At 34.2% G+C, this 20811-nt stretch overlaps 1 protein-coding gene across 3 annotated transcripts in view; it reads right to left on the reverse strand.

Moving 5' to 3' along the window:
• Hk (potassium voltage-gated channel subfamily A regulatory beta subunit hyperkinetic) overlaps positions 1-20811 on the reverse strand; it is a 172525-nt gene that overhangs the window by 61142 nt on the left and 90572 nt on the right. Inside the window, exon 1 of one of the 3 annotated variants that reach the window (XM_090159722.1) lies at positions 3606-3669. The exons of the other annotated variants lie outside the window; for them this stretch is intronic. Within the exon in view, the coding sequence (XP_090015848.1) occupies positions 3606-3646 (41 nt within the window). The 5' untranslated portion in view covers positions 3647-3669. Of the gene's footprint in view, positions 1-3605; positions 3670-20811 lie in introns of those variants that run through there. 3 annotated transcript variants of the gene reach the window in all.

Genomic DNA, 20811 nt, shown 5'->3' on the forward strand with positions numbered 1-20811 from the left:
CAAAATGCAAAAGCCAAAATTCCATAAACCAGAACGACGCGTATAAAATAAACAAATATAAAATGTAAGAACAAAAATTTCAGTTCAAAGCGATGTAATGAAATCTTGTAAATTCTCATAGTAAGAAACTACAAGCGATACTTCGTAAGAAACTAACTAACTAAGACTAAAAAACCGTGTACATTGACTTTCGGCAGCAAAAAAAGAGGCGGTTATCGAGCCAAGTTCCGTGACAGATTTCGCTCTCGAGGGACAACGCGACAGAAAAAACAAACGAAGCAAAAACCAAACACTACTAACGCCAAACCAATCTGGCCTCTTCGAGTACGAAACCAATTACCCTACATTTTTGCCAAACCTTGGACTAATTAGTTTTGGTGATAGCGAGCGCGCAAACGCTTAATAATAATAATAATAATAATAATAATAATAATAATAATAATAATAATAATAATAATAATAATAATCAGCTAGGCACCACCTTAGGCCCAAGTCATCTAGCGAGTATTATTGCCAAATTCCTCAAGCGGGGAAAAATGAAAATAAAGCAGGGTCCGGATTTTTTGGAGATACCACGTCACTAGACGATTTCAAAACCCCACTTTCCAGCCCCTTTAAATTAAGGTGGCCGGGTTACAACGCGTAGGAGGGTGGTGGAAAGCTCTTCATACCACGCGAGCCAACAGCTCCCTACACTCATTATTACCGTTAACCTCAACAACTTTTTATGGAAAGGCGAAACAGAAGAACTCGAGCGGAAACCCCTTTAAAGCAACAGTCGGTTCTATCATTGCCCCTGAATATAGACGATTCTTCGAAAAAACGACTTTACTGGAGAGCGTGGTGCCATCTATTAATGGCAAAGAAAGCTAAAATTCAAAATAGCGAAACGAAAACGTCGTCAGAGAACCATTTATAATTATTATAACTTATACTCTACTGACGTCGTGAGTGGACTTTAACCTAAATTATATATCCCATATAAAATATATATATTTTTTAAATTACTATAATTTGAGTTAATGGCAAATTTACAAATGAGTCAATCAACGCGAGGGGTACTTTTACGCCCCGCCCTTTGGGTCGAAACGTAGCGTAAGCGGAAGTCGAGGAAATACCCCTTTAACCAGTGTGGAGAGAACTTGCAAACTCTTCGCGGAAGGAGTTGTTTCGAGTGCCACAAACTGGGATCGAACCCGGCTCCTCTGGCAGCCAGGCGCTTCCGTGAAAAACGATAAGAGGGGCAAATAAAATTGACTTATGGGCGCAATCTCAAAACTTCAGTAACCCAACCTCTTAAGATAGTTAAAAGTTGAAAAGCCCTGCCGAAAGTATCACCAGGAGCAGCCATGTTTAAAGGTGCGGTAAGCCGCTCCATCTTACGGCACTTACTGACACTATTATTATTACAAAAACAAACGCAAAAAAGTAGGGTGTTGCGTATTAATGGCTAACGGAAAACCCAACCTATCAGGATCGCGCCACTTAAGTTACGCATTTTTTCGCCGGTAGAGGGATGGGAATCAGCGCTGAACCTTTTTACGAGAGTCCCCACATTCCTCTATTTACTAGTCTGAGGTGAAAATTCGTTCACAAATTGCTTAAAGGGAAACAAACCTTTAGAGATTCGATCATTATGTATTTATTTATACTAGATGGCGCCAACACTAGCTAATATTTTTCAAAAATTTAAAATTTGTACGTTTAGCACCATCTTTTGTATTTAAAAATAGACCTTTAATGGCGTAACCCCCGTAAAAAGATCTTTTCCTTAGTGTATCGATCTATTCGGTTTTATCTCGACTTGACCAATGAAAATGTTGGCTAGTGTGAACAGGACTTAACAAAATTTTCTTGGGGGGGGGGGGGGCTGATGGTTTTTTTTTTAATTGTCATTTTCAGCCTTAATGGAATGCTTTCCGTTTTTTTTTACATTGTCATTTCCATATTTGACACCCTTTCTTGATGAATTTATTGCGAAAACTAAAAAGGTTATATATCGCTATTGAGGAATGTGTTTGTGGCATTTCAAATAGTTTCGGGTTAGCTCTATACTACCAACCTGGCTTGACGTTCCCGTTGATAGCGTGGCCGTATTTAAGCTGTTCAGTTTAAAGTTTTCCCCAAGAATTTCCAAATGAGAAAATTCCAGGGCTAAATTAAAATTCGCGCAATTAGAAATTATAAAATTTCAACGTGGCTGTATTTTTTTTGACATCGATCTATCTGGCGACACAAAACCCGCTGTTGGTCAAGAACTTACAGATTTTTCTGACCGAGGCTTAGCTAAAATTGTTTAAATGTAATAATTTTAGTATACATCCTTTCAATAATGTAATTTAAACATATTTTTAAAAATTACGTGTCATTTTCTTAGCCATTTAATCAGTAAATCATTTTTACTTTTTAAAAACATTTTAGAGTTATTCAATTTGTTTCTAGAAGCAACTAAAGATTGTAATTTGTACCCCCTATCTCTAAACGCTAATCAGCAATAATCATGTACTATTAAATAGTAATCAAATCAAAACTTAATGATTTTACGGTATTAACTTCTTAAAATCATTATCATTTGATTTTTAATTATAAATCATTTGATGAATATGGAGAAATCATTTAATTTTTAATTATAAATAATTTGATATGGAGAAATCATTTGATTTTTAATTATAAATCATTTGATGAATATGGAGAAATTATTTGATTTTTAATTATAAATCATTTGATGAAATTTGATTTTTAATTATAAATCATTTGATGAATATGGAGAAATTATTTGATTTTTAATTATAAATCATTTGATGAATATGGAGAAATTATTTGATTTTTAATTATAAATCATTTGATGAATGTGGAGAAATCATTCGATTTTTACGGATAAATCATTCGATTATTACCTAGAAATCATTTGATTTTTACGTAGAAATCATTTGATTTTTAATTATAAATCATTTGATTATTACGGAGAAATAATTTGATTTTTAATTATAAATCATTTGATTTTTAATTATAAATCATTTGATTATTACGAAGAAATCATTTGATTATTATGAAGAAATCATTTCATTTCTATGGAAAAATCATTGGTTATTATTAAAAAATCGTTTCATATCTATGGATAAATCATTTGATTATTATTGAGAAACCATTTAATTTCTAAGTAATAAAGAATCGGATAGAATCACAATAATCCGTTAGAATGGCGAGAGCTCATTGGGAAATATTTAGTAATCAATAATCAGGTATACAAAAAAAAGGTTATCATAGAACGTAACCCCTCGGACCTTACCTGGAATTTTCAGTCAAAGGCTTTATGACCATCATATATTTCTAAACTTATCATTTGAGATTGAGGGGAGAGGAAATCGGCGGGTGGTCAAAAACCATCACAGTGTCGCGCACAATCTTTACGCGCCATATCTCCCGTGTAAGTAATAACCCAAGGGTCGCCAAAAGCGGGTCAAAAGTGACCATTACAAATGTCCGTCTTAAGGAAAAGAAATGTAAGCGCGTGTCCGTTTGGGAGGAGGGTGTCGAGGAGAAGGGGCTATTCGATGAAAAACGAGTGGGTTTTTTATAGGAGGGTGTAATTTTGGGCTACTCACAAGAATCTATTTCTTTTGACGCGTTTTTTCTTGTAAGCCATTTCAGTGGTCAATCCCAGGCCACTGTCCGAGCCACTGGGGGTGCTGGGGGTGGCCGGGGTCCGGTTGGATCCGCGGCCACCTTCGCGACTGGTGGAGCCGCCGCCGGACTGAGAAGAAGCCTGTTGTTGGTTGGAAGAGGCCGGCTGCTGTTGCTGCGACGGCAGAGACAAATGCAGCGGCAACGTGGCTTGCAACGAGTGGAAAGTCAGGGCGAACCCGGCCCCCGAGTTCTTACTGGGCTTGGGACCAACGCTGCTGCTTCCGTGCAGAAACATTGGAACGACGACTGAAGATATGTCGGCTGAATATCACTTGGCTGGACGCGAAACAACGGAGCCAAAAAACACTAGATTGTATTCCTGAGGAACGTTTCGGGAGGACGCGCGCGCGGCGGAACTGGAATTTAGACTTTGATCATCTCTAGCCGAGCTTCTCTCTCACTCCCTCTCTCTCTGATAGTTCCGTAACAAGCCGGCGGAGGGCGCCTATTGATTGATCACGGTGCGGAGAAGCGCCCCCGTAAAGGGCGACCAGCAAACTCGGCCTTTTTATCCGAGAAAAAGCTTTTCGTGCCCCTCCATTTTCTTTCGCTGCCGCCGAGTCGACTCAATGGTTTATTTTGTTAATTTCGTGGTGATCGTCATCGGGGGGGGGGGGGGGGGGTGAGAGGGGATGTGCTATAAATATAGATTTTGACGTAATATAGACGCGGCCATTTTGTATACAGCCATTATGGTTTCTAAGGATATTTAAGTTTCACGCTATATAGTTACAGAAGGAAGAAGTGACATTTTTCCACACTGACATTTTCTGAACTCGCACTCGAACTGACGAGGAGAGTACCCGAGGTGTTTATTGCTGATTTTGTTCAAAGTCGGCCGTAATGTAGACCTATATGAGATATGAAATTTCCCAAAAGGAGACGTTGCACTACCCATTCGATTTGCCATGGCAACCGAAAAATGTTTTGACCACTTAAAACAAAAATAATTTTTTTTCCTTATTTTAACATAAAAAAAACTTGATGAAATTTACCTATATGTGGTCCAAATTACTTATTTCGTGATTTGAAATTTTTATAAAAATTTTCATAGGTGAAACCGAGAAAATGCTTTTTTAAATTAAGATTTTTTGTTTTAAGTGGTAAAAAACATTTTCGGTTGCCATGGCAATTCAATGGGTAGTGCAACGTCTCCTTTTGGGAAATTTCGTATCTTATATAGGTCTTATATCGGTGTACAGAGCCGTACCTTTGACTGTACTAATGGGATTACGCGTAATCTTTGAAGTCCCTGCCTTTGGCAGTGCTAATCTAAGCGTAATTCGGTGTACAGACTTTCTAAGAGTGGTTAGCCCCTCGTGTAAATTGAAAAGAAACATATTCGGATATAGTCTTGCAAACTTTTTTAATGAAAAATTACAATAAAATGGTATGAGAGTGTACTGAACCGTCTTTTACAATGATTTTATCATATGCACTGCTGTTATGATAGATAGCTTTGTTTATATCGGCCACGAATAGTCTATATATCGGCTGTACCCATATCGGTGCATCCCTAGAATTGATATCCTATTATATAACTGGACTTAATTTCTTGTATTATCTAAATGATTACAATCAAGAACAAATGTATTAATCCATTTAGAATAACTATCCTGAGTCGACCGTAGCTTCCACCGGCACGAAAAATTTAATACCGTTAATCTTGATTTAATTGATTTAAGATTGTAGCCGGAACAAATATTTTTTTGTAAGGGAATCTAAGATCCTTCTAGATAAACTCAACTTAATGAGCAAAGGCACCTGTGGGGTTGAAGGATAATAGAAAACCCTTATTGTATTGTAAGGGCCATAAAACAAGAAAGAGGAGCTCTTTCTCTCCGCCCTCAGACAGGGTTCCCAGCTGGGAATACCCCACAACCACCAAAATCCACCATAGCTCAGTTTCTTAATAGTCGTTCATTTTCCCAATAGCGTAAGTAACGTAATAGCCGTAAGTATGACACTTGGGTAAATTGTTTATAACATCCTTTCTTCATAGTGACGCCATAACAAACCATGAAAAAAGCGCCACCATAAAAATTACTTAAACTAACCAATAAATAAATAAGGAATTATATCATTATAAAAATATAGTAATGATGTAATAACATTGTTATTTATTTTATTATTATGATAAAAATATAATTTTATGTAATAGAATATGTAATACTATAATATTATATAATAGAATATGTAATAATATAATATTATATAATATAATATGTAATACTATAATATAATATAATATGTAATACTATAATATAATACAATATGTAATAATATAATATTATATAATATAATATGTAATACTATAATATAATATAATATGTAATACTATAATATAATATAATATAATATGTAATACTATAATATAATATAATATAATATGTAATACTATAATATAATATAATATGTAATACTATAATATAATATAATATAATATAATATATAATACTATAATATAATAGAATATGTAATACTATAATATAATATATAATATATAATACTATAATATAATATAATATGTAATACTATAATATAATATAATATGTAATACTATAATATAATATAATATGTAATACTATAATATAATAGAATATGTAATACTATAATAGAAAATAATATGTAATACTATAATATAAAAGAATATGTAATACTATAATATAATAGAATATGTAATACTATAATATAAAAGAATATGTAATATTATAATATAATTATACAATTATATATTACTAGGGTTGTTAATTTTCCGGAAAAATAAAATGCGGAAAAATTTCCAGAAAAATTTCCGGAAAAATTTCCGGAAAATTTTCCGAATTGCGGAAAATTTTCCGCAAATCGGAAAAATAAAAAATTTAAACATAAATTACTTTTCAAGGGTTTTTAATGTTTTAAACTTTTTATCGATTTAAAATGACTAATATCAGTAAACATACTACAAAACATTAATAGTGTTACATTTCAACCAGTTTAAACTAGTCTATAGGTTTAGTTTTACTTTTAGGTTAGAAAAAATGAGGTGAAAATGCCGCTTTATTTAAATTTGCAAACAATATATTAGACAAATCATGGAATGAAAACGTTTTTAATATTTTTCGGAAAAATACGGAAAATGTTCCGGAAAAAAGGCCTCGGTAATTTTACGGAAAATTTTCCGACTTACAACACTATATATTACATTAACAACATAATATAATAATAATAATAATTCAATCGGTAGATTAAATTTAATATTAAAAGCAGTCGTAACATTTTAGGAATTTCGACCTAATACTTCTGCTCAAAGTGCTCATTTGTTGCTGTTGACCAAATGTGAAAGTAATAAGTAATAAGTGTCATACTTGCGGCTCTAAGGTTACTTATGACAATAGCAATACACAATGGAACTAAAAAAAACCGCATCCAATCTAATTTTGTATTTCTCGGTGAGAACCTCGGTCTCTCGTGTTGTACATAATGAACGGCTAGGGTTAAAACGTCATAGAACTCCAACCGTAACGTAGAAGGTCTAATAATGAGGTACAGTTTGCATTACAATACCATAAAGGGAGAGTAATCTGTGGAGGAAAGGCTAAGGGGTCGTATTGTAAGACAATTTTAACGCGGGAGAATAGGGTGCTAATAAAATTGGTGGTAAACACGGTGCCTATTTTTGAGCGTGAAGCCACGTGATATTGGAAAAATAAAAGCTCCAGTAGGAGAGTCTGTGGCTTTGAAGTTATCACTCCGCTTCACCTGCGATAAAAAAGGAGGGTCGATACAAGGTCGAAAAAATGTCGACCCCCTTTTCATCGTTTGAAGCAGTAAGAAAGAGAATCCGTAACCTTTCCATCGTCACGGTCGAAAATGGCCCCAGTGTCGACCGCCTTTTCTGTCAGCTACTCCGTTTCCCTCTGGTTACCTAGAGACGCGTTGAAATAGTCTTACCACTCCTTAGCTTTCCTCCATTTGGGGGGGTATGCCTCATTTTTTATATTATTATATATCCTTCGAGCGAAGGCTTAGCGAGAATACGCCTTAGGCGGGGGGGGGGGCATGGGGCATAAGTTTAGCCCGGCAAAATTTACGAGGAACACCATAGAGAAACGGCTTTACAATAAGGCCGTAGGGATGAACTGGTCCAGCCAAAAAGATAAACTATAAATTATTTCGGCGGGGGAGAGGGATATTTTTTACGGCCCCCACAATTTTTATATGGTCTGGTTTGTGCATTTGTTGAGCGATAGCGGCTTCATTCGAGATTCCATAACGTACTGAGTAGGGTTATTGAAAGCCATTGGGGCCGTTCACAAATGACGTCAAGCGGTAACTAAATTTTAAAATATTTAAGGTCACATACTCTATTCCGGAAATATAAATTTTTTTAAGCAATTTTTAATTAGTTTTAGTTTTCAAAATGTAAAACAATAAAAATTTTATTTAATTTGATTTAAGAAATGCTCTATACCGAATCCGAAAAAATTAATTTTTTGAGGTACACTGGCAATTTAATATTTATTTTACCCATTTCTAGGCGTAAAACAATTAAAAATGGGCCTAATTTTGAATGTTATTAAAATGATTTTAATCTTTTCGGTGCTATTACGGGGTTGCTACAATATTTTTAGATTCCAAGTCACTGTTTTCTCTGATAATGTTTAAAGATTTTCCTTGACCTTTTCAAACCCAAAATTAAACAATTTGTAACTAATTATAACATCAAAATTAAAAAAACTACTAAAATTATCTTCATGAAATTTTCAAGATAAAATTAAAACTAAATACTTTTAATTTTCTCGTTTTCCCTTACGCACAGCAACCCTGTATAATAATTTAAGGGGTTCGGAGTATTTTCTGACGTAATTTGGGTAGTACAGTTTATTTGTGAAATAATTTTGGGATTTCAGAGCATATGTGACGTATCTTTGGGGGGTCAGAGTGTCTGTGACGTAACTATGGGGGGTTCAGAGTGTTTGTGACGTAATTTAGTAGCGTTCAGAATATTGGTTAAATACGTTTGGGGGGTTAAAGTATTGGACGTAACTTTTGGGATTAAGAGTATTTGTGACGTAATTTATGGGGGTTCAGAGTATTTGTGACGTAATATATAGGGTTCAGAGTATTTGTGACGTAATATATGGGGTTCAGAGTATTTGTGACGTAATTCAAGGGGGTTCCGAGTATTTGTGACGTAATTCAAGGGGGTTCAGAGTATTTGTGAAATAATTTAGGGATTCAGAGTATTTGTGAAATAATTGAGTGGAGCTCTCACTGTGGTGACTTCAATGGGAAAGTTGGCTGTGTGTGTGTGTGTGTGTGTGTGTGTGTGTGTGTGTGTGTGTGTGTGTGTGTGTGTGTGTGTGTGTGTGTGTGTGTGTGTGTGTGTGTGTGTGGGTATGTGTGTGTGTCGCACTTGGGGGAGAAGAGAAAGGGACTCTGAACGAGACGGAGAAGAGAGAGGGAAATTCGCGGTAATGTCCGGAAGAGAGGGAGAACTTCGCCGTGAGAGAGAGGGGGGGACAAGAAAAGAGAGGGGGGACAAGGCACTGCCGTTCAGGATATAATTTAAGCGAAAAATAAAGAGTGGACTTATTATAAGTTAACATTGCCCGGCTTTTAAAAGTAAACAATAAGAGCGGCTTATCCGCCAAAAAAAAAAGTAGAAAGACTTAAATTACTAATGTTGTAATTGTACTATAGAGTGCTGTCGTCTAAGACCCTGCGACGTCACCATTGTAATTTGCCTATTGATAAAAAACGGTAACTGTCATGGCGGCCACTATTAACACTACATCTGTGACGTTACAAGTTTTCAAAATCGTATCAGGTGACAACGCTCTATTTGTACTAATAAACTGTTTGTAGCTTAATAAAATTCGTTTAGTTTTCTTTTGGTATTAATGTTCAATTATCATAAATACGACATTACTAAAGTTATACAACTCTTCGACAACTCCGTCATTCACGATTATCGTAGCGCCCACGCTCCGCTCAAGTCTTTGTCGAGAATGCCGGCTCCGGGTTTTGAGACGTCCTAGTTTAGGGGTCAGATTATTGGTGACGTAACTTTGGGGGTGTCAGCGTACGTTTATTCCCATTCGACCGAAATCCCATTCGACCGAAAGAATTTTAAAATGTAGCCCAATTGGCGGGGTGATTTGGTATTTTATTTAAACCATGTTTAGGTTAGGTTAGGTTAGGTTAGGTTAGAGTTGGTTAACTTTACTATTTCAGTTTTGGTTCAGTTACTTTTCTTGACTAGGTGAAGATAAAAATATAATTCATGCTCATTCCATTTTATTTTCAAATAAATGCATAGTACAAAGATATTAAAATGGCATAGCTAAATAAATACCCTCCTTTATTAGCTATCCGCTCCATTGCAAACGGCTTCAGTAACTTAATTGAAAACATAGCAAAAGCCAATTTATATAGCAGCGTTCGGTCGAATGGGACACATAAAAACCGCACGTTTCGGCGGAATTCGGTCGAATGGGACACCTCAAAAATCGCCTTCGGTCGAATGGGATTTCGGTCGAATGGGACTAAAGCGTCAGCGTATTTGTGACGTCATTTAGGGGTGGGGTCTTTCCAATTGGTACCCTACGTTACAAGGGTGAGAGTGAGTTGAAAAAGTCGATTTTGTTGGCCTTAAGTAATTTATGAATGGTCCCTTGGGATGTTCGTCGGCAACTCCATAACTTATCCGAACGCTAGCAATGACACGCGGCAGAAAAGAGGTTTATTATACTATTTATTTTCTTTTTATCCGACGCTGCGTTCTAGTTTTCCTCCCCCTTTCGCTACCCTCGGAACTATATTTATTTTTGGTTCATATTATAGGGCTTAAAGATCTAGTTTTCGCGAAGCTTAATTTTACTGGAAAAAAGGTCGTATACTTTTTAGTCCGGCGTCTCATAGATGGCGCCGAATTATACTCTGATGAAGGGATATATTTCATAATTTTCTTTTTGGTAAAACGGCCCTTACACATCTGCAATTTGGCTACCAGGGTATAGAGGGAGAGAGTAAAATCGAGAGCTTCGTCGTTGTCTGTTCTAGGAATGTGGCAACCTCTATCTAGTGGGGCTAGAGATTAAACATAAAAGTGTAATAGTAAATTAAAATGAAACTGATACTAAATAAAATTGAGAATTAAATTAATATTAAAGTAAATTTAATGAAACTGATACTAAATAAAATTGAGAATTAAATTAATATTAAATTAAATTTAAGGAAACTGATACTGAATAAAATTGAGAATTAAATTAATATTAAAGTAAATTTAATGAAACTGATACTAAATAAAATTGAGTTAAATTAATAATAAAACAAATTAAAATGAAACTGATACTATATAAAATTGAGAATTAAATTGATATTAAAGTAAATTTAATGAAACTGATACTAAATAAAATTGAAAAAATTAAATATAAAACAAGAATTAAATTAAAATAAAATAAAATATAAAACAAGAATTAAATTAAAATTAAATAAAATAAAATATAAAACAAGAATTAAATTAAAATTAAATAAAATATAAAACAATAATTAAATTAAAATTAAATAAAATATAAAACAAGAATTATATTAAAATTAAATTAAATATAAAACAAGAATTAAATTAAAATTAAATTAAATTAAATATAAACAAGAATTAAATTAAAATTAAATTAAATTAAATATAAAACAAGAATTAAATTAAAATTAAATTAAATTAAATATAAACAAGAATTAAATTAAAATTAAATTAAATATAAAACAATAATGAAATTAATTAAATTTATATAGAAATATTATTTCTGTGCTTTTCCAAGTTTGTCATCACATTCGGTTTCATTGCAAGTAGACAGCAAAATAAGCGTCGGACTATATTTCGCCTTAACCCAACTTGTTTTGTCACCAGCGAGTACTTACGCGACAACGGCCATAAATGTACGACGATAAGATTGGAAACGCATACTTTGATTTAGGGTTATAAACTTGCCTGTAAATTCTTGTCATAGCAGACGACAGTTTAATAATAATAAAAATAATAATCAGCTAGGCTAAGGCACTACCTTAGGCCCAAGTCAATTAGCCTTAAACCTAACCTTTAAATGCCTTTAATACCGCAATTAATCTATAGATGGCGCAACGATTTCGGCGGCCACGCGCTAACCGCACTTACCGCCATGACTAGGTGGGATCGGCTAATCTTTATAACACCTTTACTATTGTACCTGAATTACAAAACTTAAATCTAATTTTGCACTTTTTAAGTTACCTTGTTACCTATGTAATCTCTTTTTAAGATGTAATTAGATGTTTCTATAAAATAAAATGAAAAAATTTAACAAAAACAAAGAAATAAAACATGTGGCTGTTTAACGCTGTTACGTCACAAAACAGAGCTTTATTAGAACAATCCTAGCACGCGCGATTTGCACGAGCTCTATCTCGTAGCCTTGTAAGACACAATGACGTAAAAGAAACAATAAAACAAGAAGTCCAAGTTACTTTATAGAAAGAAGTATTTGACGCCAATAAAGGCAGTGTTTGAAAATAAAATATCTATAATATAACCATAAGCAAAGGTCTAGGCCAAATTTTTTACGATCAAATTCCCATTATTAAGAAATAGGTATTGAAAATCTGCACCTCATAGTGGCTACGTCCTCAACTAAGAATTTCTTAAATAAATTTTGGGAAATGTATTATGAATGCTTTAAAACCTGAAATTAACACTTATCGTTGCAAAATGATTCATCAGAACCTAAAACTGGTTTTAGAAATAAGATAACTTGTTTCTAAAGGTATTTATTTTTAAAATTTGAGATTTAGACGCGTTTTATGTAGGTATTTATTAACCCGAGCGTGGCTGCTCTACCAAGTACGATAATATTTTAGATGTAGAAATTTTGAAAAAGAAGATGTCGCTATCATCGTACGTTAATTTTCTTCTCGCATGGACAATGCCGTAAACATGGGCCCCTATGCTAGACCTTTACTTATGGGGGCCTTATGATAGGCTTATGATATAACCCATTTCTACCTTTGGACCATCCCGGTATAAAACGGGTCTTTACTGAATCGAAAAATTTATAGAGACTTTATGCCTTATTTCTAAAGGAGAATCTCCTAGAACTAAGTTATTCTAAGGAGTGTACGCATAAATGCATTTACTTCCACTAGGGAACGAGGGGGAAACTTCAAACAGTTTTAGAGAACCAATAAGATACCAGGCTGGTTTGATCATTTTAAGAGGAAGCAGCACTCTTCGGACATGATTGGGATTTGGAGAAACGCTAGAAACCATCGTATAGATAGTCATTTAACATAAGTATACTTATGTTAAATGACTATCTTGGTATAAGTATTTAGTTATTTATTCACATTAATGGATAATGACTTCATATTTTAAAGCCAAAATTGCTTTATAATAATGACCCATTTTAAACTTATTATACAAATTTTCTATAGAAACGACTTGATGAGGTGAACGGTATTAGTAAATGTAGTTAACAGAAACCACGGCTATGGACTGCATTGCAAAGGATGATCAAATACGCGAATAAGTAGAGCAGTCCATTATGAAAAGGGATAAAAAAGCTAAACTCTAAACAAATTTGAAGAAAATTAAAAACTTGCAAATAGCTCCAATGGTACTGATGAGTCCCGAATAGGACGAAACCGGTCTACCGTTGGAATTTCTGGCGATTTTATTTCATTTAGTTTTTCACCTGAAGATCTATTTGGTCCGAGTTTCGCGTCTTTATGTTTGCTCGAAGACCTATAGTGGTACGAGCTATTTGTAAGTTTTTATTTTATCACTAATATTAAGTGTAGGGAGCTGTTGGCTCGCGTGGCATGAAGGGCTGGCCACCACCCTCCTAAGCATTTCCCGCCACGTGAATTAATGGTTCTTAAAGTCGCTCGATGACATAGAAAGGTTTTGTAAGCATATCTTCCATTTGAAGGGCATAAAAAATTCGGAAAACTATCAACTTACCACTAAACACCAATATTTCCCTGCTTTTTAACCATTTGCTTAACTAATATACTGAACAAATATATCTTTGTTCATATTAAATTAATTATTATAAAATGGTGTTGGAAACTCAGTTAATTTAAATGACAGAGTTGTGTAAATAGAACCGAAAATTAACGATGTGACGGAGTTCATTGAACTTCCTTTTGAGAACAGAATTAATGATTTTCTGTAATTAAAAGAATGATCAATAACAGCGAGATAATGTTCTATGGATAATTAAAGCGGCTCTTTTGGCGGTCGAGCTTCCGATCGTAAAATCAGCGAAACAAACTGGTCTATTTTTTAACTACTAGCGCCTGTAAAAGTGTTTCTTACGCCTCACGCCGCTGTGCGACTGGTCAGCCGACTTCCTGGTAAATCGCGCGTCGATATAAGCCGATAAAATATACAGTTTTGGAGATAACAAATATTCAGGGTTCGTACGAAATTTTCGGATTTGAAATCCCTGACTTATCCAGGTTATCCCTGACCATTTTTGGTAATATTCCTGACCTTTTTGACAATATTACTGACCTTTTTGGCAATATTACTGACCTTTTTGGCAATATTACTGGTAATTTTTCATAGGTAAAAGTACAAAGTGAAAGAATATTTTTTGAAATATCTCAAACTCTCTCGGGAAAAGAGATACCTAATTTTTTTCTGCGATGCAAAATTTGTTGAATAATAAAATCCATGACAGGCTCACTTTCCCTGACTTTTTACGATATTATTTAAATCCCTGACTTATCCCTGACTTTTTCCACAATTTGAGAATCCCTGACTTATCCAGGTTATCAAGGATATCCACGTTCCGTACGAACCCTGATATTCACTATTGATGGAGAATTTAGTAAAAGAATCACTGTTACCAATTAGCACTACCCAAAGCAAGGATTTTATAGTTTGGTTATAAAATATTGTATAATATTGACTACAAACTCTGAAAGGGCATTAAAGAAATAAATTCTTTAAATATTTAATTTTCGAATTTGAATTTTAAATTTGACAATTAAAGTAACGCAATTATTTTAATAAGATTATAAGGACGCGGCAACCCTTTTTTAAATAAGATATGAGCAAGGACTTGACACTTGGGATAGAAAAAAATTCATTTTTCTGCTTAAGTTAAGATGTGGAATATTCTTCGCGAGATCGAGTGAAAATTCCTTCGTTGCTGTGTTGTTGTTGTTGTTGTTGTTGTTGTTGTTGTCGTGGGTCTGGAACTAATGATAAGCTTTCTTTGGGGACCCTTCGATTCTTTTACAATTTTCTGATTTCATCCCTCGCGATCTAAGGGGACTCACTGTTCAGGCTTTAAAAAGCACGCTTTAATAATGGCATAAGTAACGTAATAACTATAAGTATGACAATTAACGAGATTTACAACCAAACTGATTTTCATAGTTATTGCGTAATCAAGATGTTTTCTCAGCACAGAGCCCTCTAGTGTCTAAAATACGCGAGACTTCCGCTAGGCCGAAATATCTGGTTTCCGATCGATAGGCGGAATATTAGGCTAAAATTATAAAAATTAAAAACGTTTTTATCGGCGCTACGAGCTCATGTTTTTTTTATCACGCGTGATTCACACGCGGGCTTCGAAACAAAGCTAAAGCCCCTCGCGACTCCAGAACGTGCTCTCCGATATTAAGCTTAAATTTTTATCAAAAAGTAGTCATTCAAAACGGTAAGTCGCGAGTCCAAGTCACAACTTGAAGAGAGTATCAGTGCCTAAAAAGGTTCGGTTAGAAAATTCGCATTAGAGCAATAGGAAGTGTCATACTTATTGTTATTATGTTACTTATGATAATGGGAATAGGAAAATCACTGATAATTTTAGTTCAATGTGGAAAAACTTTCCCTCGCTGAAGTCGGTTAAATGTTGAGGCTTAGTAAGTTTTGAACCTTTTATTTTTGAAATTGGTTTAAATTTAAGTAATACCAGAAACCTATAATAAGAGAAGCCTCTAACTCGCTATACCGGCAACGTAAAACTTTTGAAACGTCTTGTTTTCGACACGGAGCACAGAAGAAATTAACGCGGCCTAGGACTAGCGAATCTAGTGAGCGTTATATATAGTCTTTGTAGCCAAAAAGTAGTTTGCTCTCCAAAACGTCGGTTGGCAAACCTGAAACGTAGGTATAGATCATCCTTGGTTTAAGACTTTAAACGCGAAAGGCGTGCAAGGCTTAAGGCTCTTCAAAGCGTATATTGAGAAAATTATACGGAGATATCGCCTTCAAAATCCCGATTATTGTTCATTAGTATGTATATTTATGATCGCAAATAATAGTTTTAACATTTATTACCTTTATAATGTAGAAATTGCCAAGTTCAATGTAAACGAGGCGAGTCTCTCAAAATTTAAAATCCCCAGCAAAATCCTATGGGAATTCTACGAGCTAAAATGTAAAGAATCGTCTGCAGTTTTCAAATGTTTTCTCCGCTACTGCTCGCGTATGAATCGAGGGGCTATCCAATCATTGCAATGTTAGAAATTTTGTACATCTGATTTCAGATTTCAAGTGATTTCAATATTTAATTGATTAATGTTATTAAAGCTACTAAATTTACGTGGTTTCAAGTGATTTCACTGCTGATTTGTACACCTGAAGTCCCTCGGTAGGAATATATCGTGAGGACTATATTTTCTGGCCACATATCGCCTTAACAAATTTGTATCCCTCCGAATACCTCTAGTTCAAAAACGGGACGTTTCACGATTTTGGGCGAGTTAGAGGATTCACTTATTATAGGCTTCTGGTAATAGTAATTAACCATTGTGTTAAGTAAAAATAACCAGTAAGCCGCGTACGGCTGAGTTTTTTCTATCAAATTCAATGAAATCCATTTCGTTTCTAAACTAAAAAAAAATTATGACCTAAGCCTAACCTAACTTTTTCGCACGTACTGTCGCCTAAGCCCCAACTGAGTCTCTCGTAGTGATAGTTGAACAGAATTCTTGAGGCGCTTCAAAGCGGCTGGCGTACCTCAGTAAGCCTTCCGATTTAGGCCACGCCTACCGTGTCAAAATATCGGGAACAGTTAGTCCCCTAAGATTCTTGTAAACTTGTTTAAATACGAAATTAATAAATAATACTAGTTTTACGTTGGAGTAATTGTCTTGGGTTATCTCTTTCATGCTTACGCTTTGCTGCTAGTTAAATTAATTTTCAACAAAGGGCTTTCCGGTTTCCATTTAATAACGGCGCGCGAAGCACGCTGAATGGCAGAGCTTGTCAATTGGAACTTGCCGTCGAGCGTGCGCCGCGTGCCGTTATTAAATGGAAACCGGAAAGCTACCTAGTGTTGTGTAGCGCCATCTTTAGCATAATCGTGGAAGAAATCTTACTTATTCGATTAAATTATTTTGGTGTCACCGATTATTCTAATCGACGAATAGAATACTTGATTTCATATTCGATTTATTTATTTTGGTGTCACCCAATATTGGAATCGACGAATAGAATACTTGATTTCATATTCGATTAAATTATTTTCGTGTCACCGAATATTCGAATCGACGAATAGAATATTAGATTTCGTATTCGATTAAATTATTTTCGTGTCACCGAATGTTCGAATAAACGAATAGAATACTTGATTTCATATTCGATTAAATTATTTTGGTGTCACCGAATATTCGAATCGACGAATATAATATTCAATTTGGAATTCGACTAAATTATATTGGTGTCGCCCAATATTCGAATCGACGAATAGAATACTTGATTTCATATTCGATTAAATTATTTTCGTGTCACCCAATATTCGAATCGACGAATAGAATACTTGATTTCATATTCGATTAAATTATTTTCGTGTCACCGAATATTCGAATCGACGAATAGAATATTCAATTTGGTATTCGACTAAATTATATTGGTGTCACCCAATATTCGAATCGACGAATATAATATTCAATTTGGAATTCGACTAAATTATATTGGTGTCGCCCAATATTCGAATCGACGAATAGAATACTTGATTTCATATTCGATTAAATTATTTTCGTGTCACCCAATATTCGAATCGACGAATAGAATACTTGATTTCATATTCGATTAAATTATTTTCGTGTCACCGAATATTCGAATCGACGAATAGAATATTCAATTTGGTATTCGACTAAATTATATTGGTGTCACCCAATATTCGAATCGACGAATAGAATATTCAATTTCGTATTCAATTAAACTATATTGGTGACACCGAATATTCGAATCGACGAACAGAGTATTCGATTTCGTATTGGATCAAATTATTTAGTGTCACCCAATAGGTTTCAAGTCACTATTTCCTACCATTCAATATTAAAGACTATAAACTTTGACCTTTTCCCGAACGGAAACTCGCTTTTGGTCGTAACGGCTATTTCCGATAGGAGCGCTATTCTTCGGCGCCAAAGGGAATATTAAAAATCTGTCGTGATTATAAAGAATGGGAGCCTTTTTTATCTTAAATTATTTATGAGATAAATAAGATGAAAGGTGGGAAAGCCGACTCTCTTTTGTTTCAGGGGTTATATTTATTTCGATGAGAACAGGTGGTCGTGAATAAAATTGGCAATAGGGAGATTTAGTCCCAGACTAATTTCGAAGTTTAGCCCGATAATAGAGGTCGCTTCAATCGTTTCGCAATACAGGGTGTTTCAAAATTGAACGAGTTGTAGTGGGTGAGTTGAGAGGTATGTCTGTTTTTTTCCCATTTTCCTACGATGAGTTAAAAGAGCGCCAGAGAGCTTCAAAGTGTGGCCTACTAGCCCCTGGAAGTAGGCTGCAACAAGGGAAAAACCAAGCAGCGGGAAAACGCGAACATTATGGTTTGGGTTCGTGTGATAGGTAAAAAAGGACTTTGTAAACCAATCGAGGTAACCAGCGTAAAAAAGTAAACTTAACAGTATTTAAAGTCCCTGCTACTTGGTTTTGCGCTTGTAGAAGCCTACTTCCAGGGGCTAGTAGGCCACACTTTGAAGCTCTCTGGCACTCTTGTAACTCATCGTAGGAAAATGGGAATAAGAATAGGCATACTCCTCAACTCACCACCTACAACTCCTTCAAATGTTTGCATAATCTTTGAAACACCCTGTATAGAAAACGCCGGATTAGAATTTTTTACAAATTATCAAACTAGACATTTTTTGTAAAATTATTAGACATACCATATGGAAAAATGTTAGACTGAAAATTGAAAATATTTATACGACTTTAAAGTTGGAAAAATTATTAGACTAGAAAATTTGTAAATTTAATAGACTGAAAAAATTTGATTAAATTAAACGTCAATAAAATTTATCAAATTATCCGATTCGAAAATGTGTTCCAATTTTTATCGTCAGATGGTGCTTAACCTCTTAAGAATTAAATTAATTTAATTTTAAAATATTATTAATACTCGCCAAATGCTCGGTTTTACGAATGTAGATGGCGACATAATCCCCGACTATATTTAGTCTCGCGGTAACTTATTCCATTATACGACGAGCCGCAGCATCCGTGGAACGGGGCGCGGAGAAACGTGACTACCCCTTCAATGGGAAGATAAAGTGGCAGCCCTTCATAAGCCTAATAGAACCGCGGGGATTAAGAAAGCTCTACCGCCTGACAAGATTAACGTCAAATAAAGTACAAAGTTAACGAAGGGGAAGGCGCGGCCTACAACATGGTTCGGTGTCAGCTATAGCCGACGCGCCAGAATCGAAGTGAGAGCTCAGACCAGAGTCAACTTCTCTTTTTCTTCGGCGCGCGCAGGGGGGGGGGGGGGGCGGCAACGTCACGCGATCACGAGGAACAAGATTGCGAATGCTATAATGATAGTTTCACCTTAAAATTCTTTGATTTTTAAATCATAACCATTTATTTGATTTAATGGAGGGGCCGGTCACCATCCTTAAGGGTACCCTGATAATCATGATTAAATTAAGACACATTTAATCATTTTAAACGTGATTAAATCATTACTATATATCAATATTACAATATCTATTTAATCATTACTATATATATTTAATCATTACTATATATATTTAATCATTACTATATCTATTTAATCATTACAATATCTATTTAATCATTATTATATCAATTTAATCATTACTATATCAATTTAATCATTATTATATCAATTTAATCATTACTATATCAATTTAATCATTATTATATTAATTTAATCATTACTATATCTATTAATCATTACTATATCTATTAATCATTACTATATCAATTTAATCATTACTATATCTATTTAATCCTTACTATATCTATTTAATCATTACTATATCTATTTAATCATTACCATATCTATTTCACCATTACTATATCTATTTAATCATTACTATATCTATTTAATCATTACTATATCTATTTCATCATATCAATCATAATTTAATCATTTCAATCATAATTCAATCATTTCAATCATGATTTAATCATTTCAATCATGATTTAATCTATTTGAACAAGATTTAACCCATTTAATTTTTATTTAAACATGATTAAATTTTAATTATGTTTAAACTTTGTTTATTAACGTAAACGTAAATTTAAATTAATTGGAAATTAATTTAATTTGCTCGGAATTTCCATTTCTACAACAAACATTTCATAAATACATAGAAGTGTAATAGGTGATTTAAATCAATGATTAGAAAAATAATTTGATTTAAATCGCTTTTTGCTTTCGTCAGCTTTATTAGACCTTTGCACAAAACACTAACTGACTCTTTTTAAATAGGCATCACTCCCCAGCGCTCCTACCGAGAGAATCACGAAACTTTTCTACCAAAACACAAAACACGTGCGTATAAACAAAGCATGTTTTTAAAAGAAGTAAGGACTTTTGAATAGGTTAGAAAACCAAGTATTTGTTGTAAAACGTACGTGGAATAAGGTCCCCTCACAGTAGCACAAAGAGTCGATGTAGGGTCGAACTTATGGGTCCTGGTCCAAATACCGACTCTAAAAGTCCTAAATGTTTTTTGAGATAATTCAGCGTAAGTACGTTTTCGTTAGCTTTTAAGGTCAGTACGGTGGCCTAACATTTGGTACCACTTTCCGACTCTTAAAGTCTTAAGCCTTTTGAGATAATTCCGTGTAAGTACGTTTTGGGTCGCTTTTAAAGTCAA

Source organism: Leiobunum rupestre, chromosome 10, assembly GCF_980474605.1.
Source record: "Leiobunum rupestre chromosome 10, qqLeiRupe1.1.hap1, whole genome shotgun sequence".
Classification (NCBI taxonomy): Eukaryota; Metazoa; Arthropoda; class Arachnida; order Opiliones; family Sclerosomatidae; genus Leiobunum; species Leiobunum rupestre.